Below are 15166 nucleotides of genomic sequence, written 5' to 3' on the forward strand. Positions count from 1 at the left end.
ATCTCTGACATGTGTCCCACTTCAAGTGGAGGGAATCGTGAAATGCTCCCTTCGAGATCGTCTGTTCAAATAGCCATCTTTGGTGCTTATCACGAATAAGCTGTCGGCTAAGTGGGATGACCTCAAGACGGGATTAAGTGGTACACAAGAGAATCTTTACAAAACAGGCGCATTGAGCGTTATAAATGTCACAAAAAGCGTTTTAATCAGTTCGACAAGCAGAGCTTTTTGTCACGTCAGGCATTTAAGTTCAATTGTTGACGTCACGCGCACGTCAGTTTCTTTCAGTGTACTGTCCGCTGTGTTGTATTCTTTTGTACGCTCAATCAAAAGCGACATAAAAAACAAACAAGCTTCTTGATTTGCATTCCGGTAATAGCTTAATTCGCCTCTCCATCTGATAATTCGATCGTGAATGCAGTAGTGTTGTAAGAGCGCCCGGATCGATAGCAACAGCTGTTTCACATTCTCTTGTTTGTTGTGCAGGGGCCAAAGCTTGAAGAACGCCGAAATGGCCACAATTGAGGACATTAATCGCCAGGAAGCGCTTCTCAAGCAACAGGTATGTGGAATTCTTTAGTGCCAACATTGATCGATACATCGCGTGGCTGCCGGCGAAAATTTGTTGCAAGCGATGCACCGTTGATATTTAGCGAGAAGATGATGCCGCTAGCTTGATACCCGCAGTAAAGGCCGTTATAACCTGACCAATTATTTCGCGAACAGCGTACAGCGTGCTGCAATGATCAAGACTCACGCGAAATTGTACAAAGTTTCGCTACGAAAATATTTCTTAATGAGGTTTGATACTTGACTGAACACTGCTGATGAAAGTGAAAATCGTAAGTGAGTCAGGAAAGCATAATTCCATAACGGAATATTCTAGTGAATACCTGTGTGGTAAAATGACTCATCTCGATAGCGGCGCGGGCATTTCCCGGGTTCCCAATCTACAATGCACGCGACGTTAGTTTTCATTCGCGCATTGCTTCTAAGTACGGATTACAGAACTTTGTTAGGATCGGAGAAATACCAAACAATCGCGGCTCGACGTATTCGAGAATATTTTTGTTGTATGCATGTGGAACGTCTAGATTCCGATCGAGTTTTGTCGATCTCTGACGGTCTGTTTTGTCCTCTGGAGCTGACTAGCTTGCCGGGAACCTTTTCAAGTGCGCACAGTTGATACACATCACTACTCTTATTCCACGCTTCAATGCTACGATTTTAAATTTAAAGTCCTGCAGATATAAATCACCGGGTGCTCCTTTTGAACTGTTTATGTCATTGAAGTCGAGAGACTTCACGCCAAGACGACTGACTTACAAGTTAATTTCAGCAAATATCAGCCCAGCATTGCAATTCTTTGCAATGTCCATTTATTCTTATGCACTCAAGATTTACTTCTTAATTAAGGCTCATATCAATGTAATTGAGCAAATGTTGGTTAATAATTTCATGCTTTTTCGCTAAAGAACTGTGTTTAGTTTGCTAGTTAAATCCGATTTTGAAGGTTGATACCCCTTATTTGGACGAGAGACTGATAAGAACACTGCGCCTTTGAAAAAATCCTGACTCTCCTTTTTGTACATACAACTTTAAAATGCTTTTGTGCCGGGCTATTAAATATGGACGCACACAAGAGCCTTGTTCATGATTCGTGGTTTAAATGTCATTGATAAGGACGAAACATAAGGCTGCAGACATTTTCAATAAAAATTACGAAATGTGAGTGGTGATTTTTGTATTGTAAACACACGAATCCTAAATAATCTTTTGTTTTCAGGCTTAATTTACACGTTTTTATAAGCCTCGTTAGCTGTCACGGTTTTAATAGGGGAAAGCTTGTCGTACGCGACCGGAGTACTGTTTCTCAAGACCTGCCATATTGTAGCTGTTTTGAGCAGAAATCAATCTCAATTAGGGCCGATTCATTCTTTTGATCTTTTGTTGCATGCATTAGTTGAAAAATACAATAGAATATTCCCAAAATCGTTCGATATGAAAGGCGAGCTTTCGGCGAACGGTGATGCCTGAAATAGTTGCCACTTTTCAAAAACAGGTTTTATTGCTGGAGAAATGCTTGGGGCTGGGTCTTACAGAACACAAGATCATCAAATGATCTCTATCTATCGCACATAGCGTATTCCGAATCGAAAATAAATGTCGCCTTTGGACCGGACAATATTAAACTTGTCTTATTTTGACTAGTTATCTTTTTTGTTCTCAATCTGTTTACTTTTTAGTGAGTGATGTTTACTTTTGCGTGCAACTCTGGAGAAAGCAGTTGTGGTATTTACAAGAATACCTGTTTCTCGCAGCGTGACCTAAATGACCCTGTTCATAAAAGCTCCTCTTAGAAATACGAGTGTTGAACATAATGAGAACTAATAACCAGTTCAGGTATATTTAGAAGTGGCCTCTCTGTGGTCAACCGCTGGGTTTGCATAAAAATCATTAAGCATCCCACTGTTTTCAACCTAAGAAATCTTTTCTGGTTTTTTCTCTATCACTGACCTTAAACTGTAAGCCCTAACGCGCTAATGTACTCAACAGCTGTTTTCTAATCGTGATTATTGTTTTGCTTTAGATTTTTTACGTTTTTCAATTATGTAGTAAACAAAACCTTTTTATGACTTCCTTTGGGACATATTGAATTCGTGGGATTCATTGAAACATGATTATTATTTGCATATTTAAAATAAGAAATTATTGAAGTTGTACTGTATTGATGGCTTTGTCATAGATTTTCTCAGTTATCTTTCTGACCTCAACTTTACGCGCTAACTATAAAGTACTGCAGTGAAATGAAAACATTTAATAGTATTAAAACTTCACTTCAGTACTCCATGGTTAGCGCTTATATTTCGGCATATTGATTGCTCTCATTTTAATCATGAATTAAAAACAAAAAATTGATGCCAGCAGCTTTTTCGCGGAAAAAAGTGGTTCAAAGAATGACAGGTGAGATACCGTTGCGTATTTTATTATTATTATTTGTTACTCACAACCTAGGAGTTGAAAAGCAGAAGAGATGAATTTGATTATTTCTTTCATTTCTTGATAAGGTATGGGTTATTTCACGCTGCACGTAGCCAAACTTAAATTATTAAAGTATTCAAGTCGAAACAGGGAGAAGATAGAGAAAATAAACCACTAGACAACAAAACTAATCACGGCAGAAAATCCATGCGCAACTAGTTGTTATCTGAATCGGGGCCCACTTTTGAATTCGACCTACTTCCTCGAAAAATTGTTAAGGTATTAAAAGATCGGCTTCATCTACCGACCGTTTCAACTCTGAACCAAAAAAGAGCTCGTGATTGAAATTCTCTGAAGAAACTGTCCTGCACTGATACGAACTGATGACTGATGCGATCTAGAACATCCTAGAATTTCTACCAAACCATCACCACCTTTTTTACTTGTGCTTCGACCCTGCGGCGCTTTAGTCAAGATATACTGATGTACTGAGGCTACGAAAGCGTTGCAATTTTATAGGACAACAAAACAATACGGCAAAAAAAAAAAAAAAATAACTGAGTCGGAAAGGGCCTTTTAAGTCGGGCCGTTAGGCAGTCAGAATAGAGCATAAAATTCAAAAACTGTCTGAGTGGAAAAACTTGTAATGGTGAGTCTGCAGTAATTAGTGTAACTATGCTGACAGAATCTGTTGGAAAAATGATCATGTCACTTCCCCGCATTACGCGGGGTTTTGTAAATTCAGGATGTTGATTCTGGTTATTAATACTTTTTAGTCTGTTGTTGTGGATTTAATAAAGCTTAGGACGGCTTTTCCAGACTAAGCTGTTTTTGTTTTTGTTAAGTTCCTATTAAAGGACGCTAATATTTCCGAAAACTAAAGAGTCGAAATGTCTCGAAAGCTGGGCTCGAAGTTATAGATCGTATTTCTAAGGCCTTCGAGACTCGGGAAATTCGGGAAAATAAACTGTCTGATCTTTCTCGTTAAAATGGTACTGATGGTATTCGGTACAAAATTTCACTCACTGTAATCTTTCCACTTTTTCACAAAATTTCACTCATCGCCTTCTAACCATGAGCTGAAACGTAGGCAGTCGAGAGCATTTTCCTTTTGGAAATGTTTTTGTACCGGGAAAGGGCGAACCAAAACTGTCATCGGTGCTTTATTTGTTTCCGAGTTGCGATGAACTTCCCCAGTGTATTGACATCACCTAATACATGTAGTATTTTGCTTGTAAATTTCATTCTTCGGTCGCTGTCAACAGTTTTAGGGGTAACGTTGCGATGGAATGGAGCAAGTGTTTTTAAACTAACTGTGAGTACTCCTCGTTCAAGCAGTGCGTCTGAATTTTACCGCCGACTCATGGCGATGGTCTGCCGTCAGTGTAGACCCATCAACACTCGACCCAACGGCTTTCCTTGTAACATTTACAACGATATTACTTAACCTACTCACGACACATTCAGAACAAGTAGTTTTTAAGAGGGATTAAAGTTCATGAATGCCATATTTTTTTACCACTTAAGATTCATTTTACGGTATTTTCTCATTAAAGTTTCCAACAATCTTAAAATACCTTCATGTGCACGACGAATAATTAAAAAAATGGGAAAGAAACAGAAACAAACAGAGAATGGCTTGCTTAAGAATAAGCTCTGGGTAGTCTTGAGTGGGTGTGTGTGGGCTAATCACTGGCTGTTGCTCGAAGTTAACATATGCTCGCCTATCGTCGCAGCCTACGAAAAGGTCATTCACCAAATTTTCACAACTTGACTCGGGCAATTACGGGAAAAGGCGACTCAGTGACTAGTCTCAGCCGGGATTTAAACCGAAAAGTTCGTTTCTTTTAACGCCGTCCAGCATTTAAGCCTTAAAAGGGGTGAGGAATCGTTGAAAAAGAGAAAGCTTGCGGTGGCAAGTGAGCTTTACTTCAGGGGCCCCCAACGAGAATATAGTTCAAAACCACTTAAACGTAGCATGTTAAACGTATTTTAGTATTTTTAAAAACAGTAGATATAGGATTTTTATGCCCTAAAAATTTTTCATCTGTTTGGATTTCCTAGCTGAAAGTCTGGTGATCCGAAAATTCTAGGGATCAAAACTTACCTTTTCGAAAATTTTTGCTAGAAAAAAGGCTCTCGAAAATTCTAGGTGACCTTTTTAGGGTAAAAATCCGTTAAAATGGGCAATTTTATCATTTTTTAGATGTTCGAAAATCGTAGGAGAGGCAGACAAGCAAGAAATTTTGCAAATGTTCCGAAAATTCTAGATCTCAGATCGTGTTACGATCAGATATTTTCCGACAATTGACGTTGGGTGCCCCAGTTTACTTCGTTGTTTCTCATTAAAAAATGTGTAAAATGAGATTTTTCGGACTTTTCACTATCCATCAACGACACTGGTACAGCGGAATTTAAACCTCTTTGCCTGACACCGTGAACGGTCAAACCTCGCTTGACGGACACCTTATTAGACCTATTACGTACAGTTTGCTTTCAATACAGACACCCTGTTAATACGGACAATTTCAATATCCCCCCCTCAGTGTCTGTATTAACAGGGTTTCACAGCGTAATGCCGATATGCAAAACCTTTTGTTTGTCGATGGAGTTGGTTAAGTCAAGTAGTCAACGTAAAAAATTGAAAAGATAACATTTCTTGCGCCAGCTTGCACTTAGACAGAGCGAATCAAGAGTTTGTGGGTCGAACAGTGAACAACATTAACGCCTTAATTTGAACCGATATTCTTGTTTTGTTTTTTGATGTTAGTCAGCATAGTAATTATTCCCGGCAATATCGTTTCTTCAGTTTTGATTACATTTATGTCGTCGATGCTTGCGCTTTGAAAATGTTAGATAATTTTAAATATCACCACCACCACCATCATCATCATCATCATCATCATCATCATCATCATCATCATCATCATCATCATCATCGTCGTTGTCATCGTCATCATCATCATCATCATTATTCTACTATTCGATGTATCAACCACACTCCTACAGTGTACAGCTCAGAGTCTCTTGATTCGCCTAGTTTCAGGGCTAGCACTACTCTTAACATCAGCTTATCTTTGCGGTGGTATATTGAGTAGTAAGAGTCCCTGACATCGCCCATCGCAGTTTCTTTTGAAGTTAACCCGTTCATTCATATGTAATGGAATGGGTTATCATACATCTCCATCTTCTGCTATCACCCCACCAAGGGTAGTCCTAGGGTAGTCCTATATGCTTCGTTAGACAGCAGGAACCCAGGAAAAATTCGCCTGGACTCGATTACCAGCCGCTGTTTGGCAAACGAGCCCGCGCTCCTCCCCCGAATCCTCTTCTCGGGGCGCCGGGGCGGACTCGAGAAGGCGGCGGAAATCCAGCCGAACTGTCGCCACGAGAATGACTAACTGTGGCTTGCACAAAAGTACCACTACCGGGCCAAATTCAGTGACTCTTCCTATTTAAAACTCGTTGGGTTAATAAAGCGAATCTTTTAACCTATGCTATCGATGACTATCGCAACCTCTTATCGACTGATACATTGTGGGGACTGTTGTCTGACAGTTTGCGTCCCCACGTTAAACATTTTTATTTTCGCGGTTGGTATATTAGAGAACAGCCTTAGTCAAGGTATTTTATCCTCGTCAAATCTATTCATTATTCAAAGAACGGAAGCATGTTTTATCTCTACATTTAAAATTAGTAGTTAATTAGAGCAATATTTAGATCAAAATGCAATTGACGAGATGATCAGTCATCGAAGTTATTTTTGTATTAGCTGGATCATCCTCTGCTAAATGTTTGGTCTGATTAGCTTTGACAGAAGTTAGTTCTCCATCATTTATTATTGACTTTAAGCATTACTGAGCAGCGGAGAATGACAGTCAGTTACTCTTTCAAACTGGCTTTGAAAAGTGAATAAATAAATAAAACAAACAAACATGAAATCCTTCCGACTCGAAACGGAAATAATAATGATTAATAATAATTTACTATGTATTTAAACTTCTCAGCTTTATATCCAGATGTCACTTTAGAATTCTAGTTTTATTTTGTAATTGTCAGACATTTTAAATCGGTGAAATCGACTCATTGCGACTATATAATAAAGAAATCAAACCGCCGCCTTTATGCTCTAAGAAAACTGAAAGCTTGTGGGGTGCAAGATGGGGAGTTGGTGGCTGTGTACTGCTCCCTACTAAGATCTGTTCTAGAGTATGCATCGGTAGTTTTTGCAGATTTACCGCAGTATCTCTGCATGGCTTTAGAAAGAGTGCAAAAGAGAGCCCTACGAATCATCTTTGGTCCTGACTTGAGCTACGATGACACCCTCGCGCGTGCCGGGCTTCTGTCTCTAGAGGCCAGACGCCACCTGGCGTGCAAGAAATTTGTGACGGAAACTAAGCACGGTAGCCCGCTTTACCGCCTAATATCCAGCAGGGTCATCTCGTCACAAACCTCGTATTCACTGAGGTCAGGACCATCATGTCATGTGTTACCCGGCCGAACTGACCGGTTCTCAGAATTCGTGTCAGTTAAATATTCGCCGTATATCGATTGTGTGTAATAATGTGTATGCGATTTCCTGACCATGTTACTACTTTATTATATTTATGTTTTATATTTATATATTTATATGTATAACTGAATGTTTGTAAGTCTTTGCCTGACCCTACCTGTAATTCAGAGAAATCTGCGAATGGTGGAAATAAACAAATATTATTATTATAAACGCAGTAATGTTTTGTTTTAAGGCGGTGATGCAGTGCCGGACTTTAAAAAATTCCAAAGAATAGTCTACTTGTCTCACATTTTACTGAAGCTGATAGAAATATTTTTCCACATTTATACTGGAAAAGATAAGGTTCATATGTATACGGTCAAAAGGTTGACATAACATGAGCCAAATAATTCACAGTATGTCCTTTTTAATTCAGCTTTCATTTCATTATAGCGGTCGTTTGATTTCACATCCTCTGCGGTCATTGTTTTCTTTCTGTTCGATAATTTCCCGACAGACTCGTACCCATTCGCTTCTCTGTATTCGCGCTGTGATTAATGGGAAGGATTTAATATGAGTTAGCGCCTTTGCATGCGTCAGTTTTCCTTCCCATCTTCCTTTGCTAGAATAAATGAGTGGCTACTGAGTAAAAGTATGGGCGGTAGACGCCATGGTAAAACCACTTTATGGCCAAACCATACACTAACAATTTTTACGACGCAAAGTTTAAAATTCTGCTTCCGTCTGCCTAAAATCTGATATGTAGATTTTTGTTCTCACGACTGTCTGTAAACAAATATACTTCTTTGCACTCTTTATATTGAAAAAAACTTTGATCAAAGATAGTTCTAGCAGTCTCGCCATTTATCTCAAACATAAAGATTCAGCCAAGCCTAAAAACGGAGCTCCCACTGACTACAAAATCTTAAACCTTGCCGAAAAAGGTGAAATGATTATACAGCAAAAGCCCGTTGGGTATTCCGACTGAAATCTTCTCTTTTTCTTTTTTCAGTTAGAGACAACTAAAAATATCTCTGATCGAAGAAAACTCCGTGCAGAATTGCGCGGTCTTAAAGAGAAGAAGGAAAAGCTGACAGATGAAAATGGCAACGAAACTAAAGCCCCCTCAATGTCGTCCAAGTTTACAATGTCTTTGGGCAGTTCAGAGAGAAACAGATACCAGGAAAGAACCAACCGCATCAACAGAGAGGAAAGTCCAGCTAGAAAAGAGAACGTCGCTCCGCAAAAACCGAAAAACACACGGAGTACGTATAGCTTTAAGATGGCGAGCACTGAAGAGAAGGCACCTGAGACCCGTGCGACAGAGATCTACCCCCGTCGGCATCAAACCAACCATGTGCAATCAAACATCGAGGAGAAGAAGCCGAGGAAGGATCAAGACATGAATAACAACAAGATGGAGAAAGAGAAACAAGAGGAAGTTCCTAAGCGAATGTCCCGAAGATCATCTTTAGCGGAACTTTTTAAGATTGATCAGGCGGGAAAAGAAAAGGAAAGGCCTTCAACAGCCCCTCCCGTACATCAGCTGACTGTTTCATCTTCGCCAACCGTTCAACACCGGAAACCTTTAGAGACGCATCAAGATTTGAAGACGAAGCAAGATCTACTTCAGAATCTTGGGAGGTTGAGAGGTCGAAGACGATCGGTCCGCGAGATCGAGAGAAAGGAAGAATTGGACGGCCTAATGTACGTCAAGAGTGGAGACACAGTCAAACTGGTGAACACTTCAAAAGGAGATGAACAAGCTAAGGAGCAACGAAAGATACGGCGCACTTCACGAAAGGAAAGCCACGAAAAGATCAAAATTGAAGGCGACACCGTGAGCGCCTGCGGCGAAACTGAGCTCACGCCGATTCAGGAAAGCCCTCGGTCGCCGAACGCTCCCTCAAAATTTGGTTTTACTAAAGAAAGCGACGAACCTCAAAAGACAATGAATGTTCCTCCTACGCGAGAGGAACCTCCCAAAACCAGAATATGGCAGCCGCCTCCTCGGACTGAACCCCCCAAACCAGGCCCCGCAGCGAGGCAGTGGTCTGATCCAGGCTCCCAGCGGAGGCCCAACTCATTTCTACCCCCCAAAAATGATGTAAGTTGTATGCTTTTGCCGAGAGGCTTGTATTCTATTAACAGTTATTCCCTTGCAACCTTTGCTTGCAGTTCGCGTTAAGGTTGTTAATGGTTTGTTTTACCTTAGAATGGGCTCTAAAAATTGACTCAGAGGAGAATTTCCGTGGCCTATGGGCGGAGCGAGGGGGGGGGGGGGGAGGGGGGTTGGGGGTTGGTTGAAGCCGAAGCCGCCAAAAATGATGTAAGTTGTATGCTTTTGCCGAGAGGCTTGTATTCTATTAACAGTTATTCCCTTGCAACCTTTGCTTGCAGTTCGCGTTAAGGTTGTTAATGGTTTGTTTTACCTTAGAATGGGCTCTAAAAATTGACTCAGAGGAGTATTTCCGTGGCCTATGGGCGGAGCGAGGGGGGGGGGGGAGGGGGGTTGGGGGTTGGTTGAAGCCGAAGCCGCTTGCCACTTACAAGTGACATGTGCATCACTTCTGAACAAAAGACAACAGGCGGTTTTGATTATGCTGCGTGTACTTTAAGATATATGTCTCATGATACTGCCGCTTTTGGCCAGGTTCTTTTGACCAAAAGTGAACAAAGTCGAAATTCAACAAAATTTCACATTTAATTGTGTGAAATGCTCAACATACAGTACAGATGTACTAAACGATAACCACACTATCCATTTGAAACTCAGAAGTCATTCTTAAAATTAAACCGACTCACAAGATTTCATCATTTTATTAAAGAATACTTTTAGTCTCTCACTTTCCTTAGGGCTTCGCGTGACTGTTGATTTTTTCACGGCTGTCGTCACGATTTTTTGCTAGCTCTACTATCCCTGAAAAAAATGAGGGTCTACTAGTTGTTTAATAAAGGCAGCTCTAACAATACTTACTTTTAAAACGAACAAATTTGAGTCGAGCACTTCTCCTTTTAATTCCCAGGGCCCTAAATTTGGTCAAGGCGCTGGTGGGATGGGTTCCGTGAAAGACCGCATGGCTTTCTTTAGAAAGGCAGCGGAAGAAGAGCAAAAGGCAAAGGCGAAACAGTTTGTACACAGAGCGCCTAGTGCACCTACTCCTGTGAACAGGTTTAAAGCAACGACGCCACCCAGTCAAACCGGTTCGACAGCTGTAAATAGCTCGACAAGTCCAACGACTCCTACAAGCCCTACAGAGAAAGTATCGCTGAAGAAGGCACCGGATCCAAACAAGACGTACGTTAGAATCGATTTTTTTTCGTTGTTTTTTCGTTACTTTCATAGCTTGCATTTACAGTTCTTTATTGTTCTGCTTTCGTTTTCGTAAGAAGAAGGAACGATTGTCAAGTATCCGAGACACTCACGTGCAGGTTCACGTTATCCCGGCAAAACTGCGCGCATCCCAACCTCGTTCCCAGGGTGAAAGAGAGAGGACCCTGGAAACGAGGTTGCCCCCATCGCTCCCCCAAGCAATGCGCCTTCTCACTGGTGAGAAATTCATTCATGGTCTTCAAAAGCGTACTACTTAGTTGATATTTTTCACGACGTCATTTCTTATATTTACAGTCCAAGAGATCTGAAAAAGAAACCTCAGTTAAAAAGACAAATGTCTGTATCATCGCTGATCCTGACGTGGTGTAAAGACGTCACTCAAGATTACGAGGTAAATAATTATTCATTTAGCAATTATCAAGTAATAGATTATTCATTAAGTCTCTGATGTACACTATTGGAGCCAATCCCCGGGGTGAGACTACGGGACAACTTAAAAAGAAGAAAAAAAAACACCACCACACTTTGAATAGGGGTGCTTGAAATATGTCGTTTACATATTTGTTTGCAAGTGTGCCAGTGTGTTATATAATTCTTTGAAAAGGGCAAACGTTATTCTCACTCGAGAATCTCTTGTCTCAATAGTCTTTGCCTAGTCGACAATGTCATTTTGAATTCACTATTGTGCTTATTCATGTAGCGGCCTTTGGCAGCTTTGGGCATCCCCTAAATGCCTTTACATGTTAGACCTACTTTAAGGGCGGAAAATTTGAAAGTTTCTGTTTGACAGAGGCACTGGGATTTACAAAGAGAGGGAAAATGGTGAAGTGTGACTTCCAAATCCTTCTTGGCGTGACGTCGTTAAGGATGTACCTTTATCAGCTGCTTTTTGAGAGGAGGTTGAGAAGGAGAGGGGGGATGCATAAATAATACTTTTAAACTTATTACCATTTTCTTTATTTTCTTTTATTACAGGGGGTAAACATCACGAATTTCAGTGGTAGTTTCAGCTCTGGTTTAGCTTTCTGTGCTCTAATACATAAATTTAACCCTGACAAGTTTGATTACAACTCACTTTCCGCGGAAAACAGAGAACACAATTTTAAATTGGCGTTTGAGACCGGCATGTAAGTATTTTGTAAATAGCTCTGTTCAGACCATAGTATTGTTCCTCTTACTCAACCGCATTGCGGAATAGAAATTAATTAGCAATTATTGGATTCTGCTTTCGTGTAGTGAAATTTAACAATAATTATTTAATGTTCAGCTGATTATAATGTGGAGAATTATGCAGATCGAGAAGATTGTCATTCATTTAAAGTATTTCTAAGTTCTTTATTACAAACTGTGCGGAAACTGAATAGTTGGGTTTAAAACTCAAGTAATCTAACGAATCTTAAGCGATTGATGTTAGACGACGAAAAATGATTTTGTCACGCAATTGAATGACTAGGCACTGAATATTATAATTTTATAATAAACCGCTTACCAAAAATTAAAAAAAAAATCTTGGGCGATGCACGTACGACTGAAATATTTGAACACTTCACGGTAGTCAATCATAATCACTGCACACAGAACAGTGGATGATGTGGTCAGTAGAACTGGGTGTACTGTGCAACCCGATGATTAGTCTTTTTCTCTTTCTTCACAGCTCTGTCGGGATTCCTGCTCTTCTTGATGTAGAGGATATGGTTAGACTCAAAAAGCCTGAACCACGAAGCGTACAGTGCTACGTTCAAATGATATTTAGTAAATATCGACCTAAAGATTTGGACATGTCCAATCTCATTATCGCTTGACGTTCTTTGAATTATTTTTGTTTGCAATATGCAATAAGCACCGTTGCCAGACTACATTTTGGATTTTCCTTACGGATAATCGACCGAGGAAAACGAATTTCTTTCCACGCAGATAATTCGCGAAAGAACTGAGTCAGCCGCTGTTCGAAGTTTGGATATATCCAGAAGTGTATATGCTTATTTGGAGACATTTCTACAAGGTCATTGTTGTATAGATTCTCCGTAAGGTGCTACACCACTTCACAATCAATTCAGCACGTTGGAATTGTTTAGCTGGGACAACGACAATTTAACTAGAGCTAGATCTACTCATCAACTAGAGAACACTCTCAAAATGCTAATCTACAGTCCCGTTTTTCAGTGTTATTGAATGCAATGGAGTATTTCCGACAAGGAGATGTCTGAAAGTTCGCAGCCTGATTTTGGAAGTCCGCACAATCACTGAACATTGGGTTGGAGGGGGAAGGGTGGGGGGGGGGGGGAGAGGGGAAGGGAGGGGATCTGCTGTGTCTACAAAATGGTCCACACAATCCTGCTGTCAACGAAAGAAGCCTGTAGGATATTTTAGTTTAGAAGCATGACAAGTAGGAGAAGCACGATAGGATTCAATGAATTACATGTATTTCCAACAACAACAAAAAAAGACAGACAAGAAATACATCAAACTAAGAAACATGGCAGTATCAGGGCTAGTGCGCTGGCTTTTGTCTCTGTGTCAGAATTTTAAAATGCAAATGTGCTGTGGTTCTTGATAATTTGTAAAATTTAACGAATTGACATTTTTCACCAGGCAAATTAAAGATTTGTGCACTATCTCAAATACTGAATGAGATGCATCAGATAATGCATGTTTTATCAGGTTGTGTGGTGTCATATCGTGCATATATATCGTCTTTGCAGTGCTGGTTTCGTAGACATTTTTTACCTAAATTGTATTGAATTTTCAATGCCAGTTTTTTAGGTATGTAGATATGAGATGCGAGTTGTTTCAAAGATTTTAATAAAGATTTTTTACCCTTTGTTTTCTTTTCTTTTTCTCTCTTATTCGTTGTACTCAAGACCAACCTCCTTTTAGGGCACTAGAATATTTCATTCAAATTTGCTAATAGGGCGCTTAAGACCTGCCTACGATTGCGCGAGGAAATTGGCGTGCGACTACTAAAACCGGGGCACTTGAAAGAAGATTATCCAATCACCGTGTTTTTTGAAGACAAAAGATGCTCAAATATTTTTGCAAACTGATCAATAGAATTCAACAACTATACAACCGTTGAAAACTTTAAAACCGTTTGAACTTACCTGATCTCTCAGGAAACATGAATGTTATTGGTCCGTTTTCTGTGGAGGCGTGTGTGGCCGAGTGGTTAACACCTCGAACTCCGGATCTGCAGGTCCGGGGTTCAAGCCCCGCCCATCACGTTGTTTCCTTAGACAGGGAAATTTACTCCACTTTGTCTCTCTTCATCCAGGTGTATAAATGGGTACCGGCGACATACTACTGGGGATAACCCTGCGATGGACTAGCATCCCGTCCAGGGGGGTGTAGCAATACTCCTAGGCATGCTTCATGCGCGATAAACTCCGGCGGTTTGGACTTTTGGCTCGGGTGCGCTTTTACCTACTGGTCGGTTTCGAAAAAACTAGAGAATCGTTTGTTTTCAAAAACGTTGTGATTAGATAATCTTCAAAGTGCTTCGGTTCGAGTAGTCCCACTGTAAGGTAACGCCTAAAGATGTTTAACACCAAAAAGATTAAGTCTTCAGAAAGTATACCGTATGTGTGAAGCTACCTTGAAGTGAAAACTGTGGTTGAACAAGCTTTTCAAAGAACGCTGATTGATTTACAGATAGTTCAAAGTATATCTAGACCTAATTCAATTAAGGTAGCTTTGGCAACTGGTCATTGGTAATTGGGCATACGGAACTCATTTCAACGCCACCAAGCAATAGTAATCGTCTTTGAATCAGCTATATCCCTGTTTTGAAAAAAGTTGCTTTGGAGATTAATCATTAGCAGTTGGGCATAAGGAACTCACTACAATGATTTGCTTGAGTGATCACCAAACAAAAGCTTTTCAGTGCGCAATTCTCAATCCCAAAAGCAATTTTCATTGAATCAGTTATGTGTTTTTTTTTAAACTTAGTGACCCGTTGGTTAATCCAATTAAGGACTAAAATTGTTAGTACTTTGTACAATGCTTGAAAGTTGTCCTCTTTAACAGAATACAAAATACAGAGTTCGTACAAAGTTTTGGATCCAGACTGAAGATTATCAAATAAGGGGAAGACACCATATAAAAATTGCAGTAACCAAGCTCCTTCATGATGCCCTACGAATGTACAGTAACCACGGTGCATTACCAACAAACTTCTCATTCCGTGATTAAATGTCTTTGGTACGGGCGGGATTGAATAATATTTGACCACGGGAAAATATTACTTATTAAGCACTTGGTGTACCATTTTCCGGACATTATCTCTATTTTCCAAACTTTTTTAAGAATTCAAGACGTCTTTTGTCAAACCAGGAACCATTTTTTGTTGTCCTTGCAAT

At 40.1% G+C, this 15166-nt stretch overlaps 1 protein-coding gene across 2 annotated transcripts; it reads left to right on the top strand.

Annotated features, from left to right (window-relative positions):
* LOC140933332 (uncharacterized) lies at positions 1-13059 on the top strand. Of its 2 annotated transcripts, XM_073382866.1 has the most exons (7): positions 1-372; positions 487-562; positions 8490-9584; positions 10504-10775; positions 11106-11202; positions 11787-11938; positions 12466-13059. In XM_073382866.1, exons 2-7 carry the CDS (start codon positions 512-514, stop codon positions 12611-12613), a joined length of 1815 nt encoding a protein of 604 aa, XP_073238967.1. In that variant the 5' UTR covers positions 1-372; positions 487-511; the 3' UTR covers positions 12614-13059. The 2 variants fall into 2 exon arrangements, with proteins under 2 accessions (XP_073238967.1, XP_073238966.1); XM_073382865.1 differs by lacking the exon at positions 1-372 and having other exon boundaries at positions 380-562.
* Positions 13060-15166: the final 2107 nt, after the last annotated feature.

This window comes from Porites lutea, chromosome 4 (genome assembly GCF_958299795.1).
Source record: "Porites lutea chromosome 4, jaPorLute2.1, whole genome shotgun sequence".
Classification (NCBI taxonomy): domain Eukaryota; kingdom Metazoa; phylum Cnidaria; class Anthozoa; order Scleractinia; family Poritidae; genus Porites; species Porites lutea.

Bases quoted from the DNA above. Each gene is read 5' to 3' on its own strand.
- LOC140933332 (XM_073382866.1), top strand. From the start codon at position 512: ATGGCCACAATTGAGGACATTAATCGCCAGGAAGCGCTTCTCAAGCAA. The intron at 10,776-11,105 runs GTACGTTAGAAT...TTATATTTACAG, and splicing joins GCACCGGATCCAAACAAGAC to TCCAAGAGATCTGAAAAAGA. The intron at 11,203-11,786 runs GTAAATAATTAT...CTTTTATTACAG, and splicing joins ACGTCACTCAAGATTACGAG to GGGGTAAACATCACGAATTT.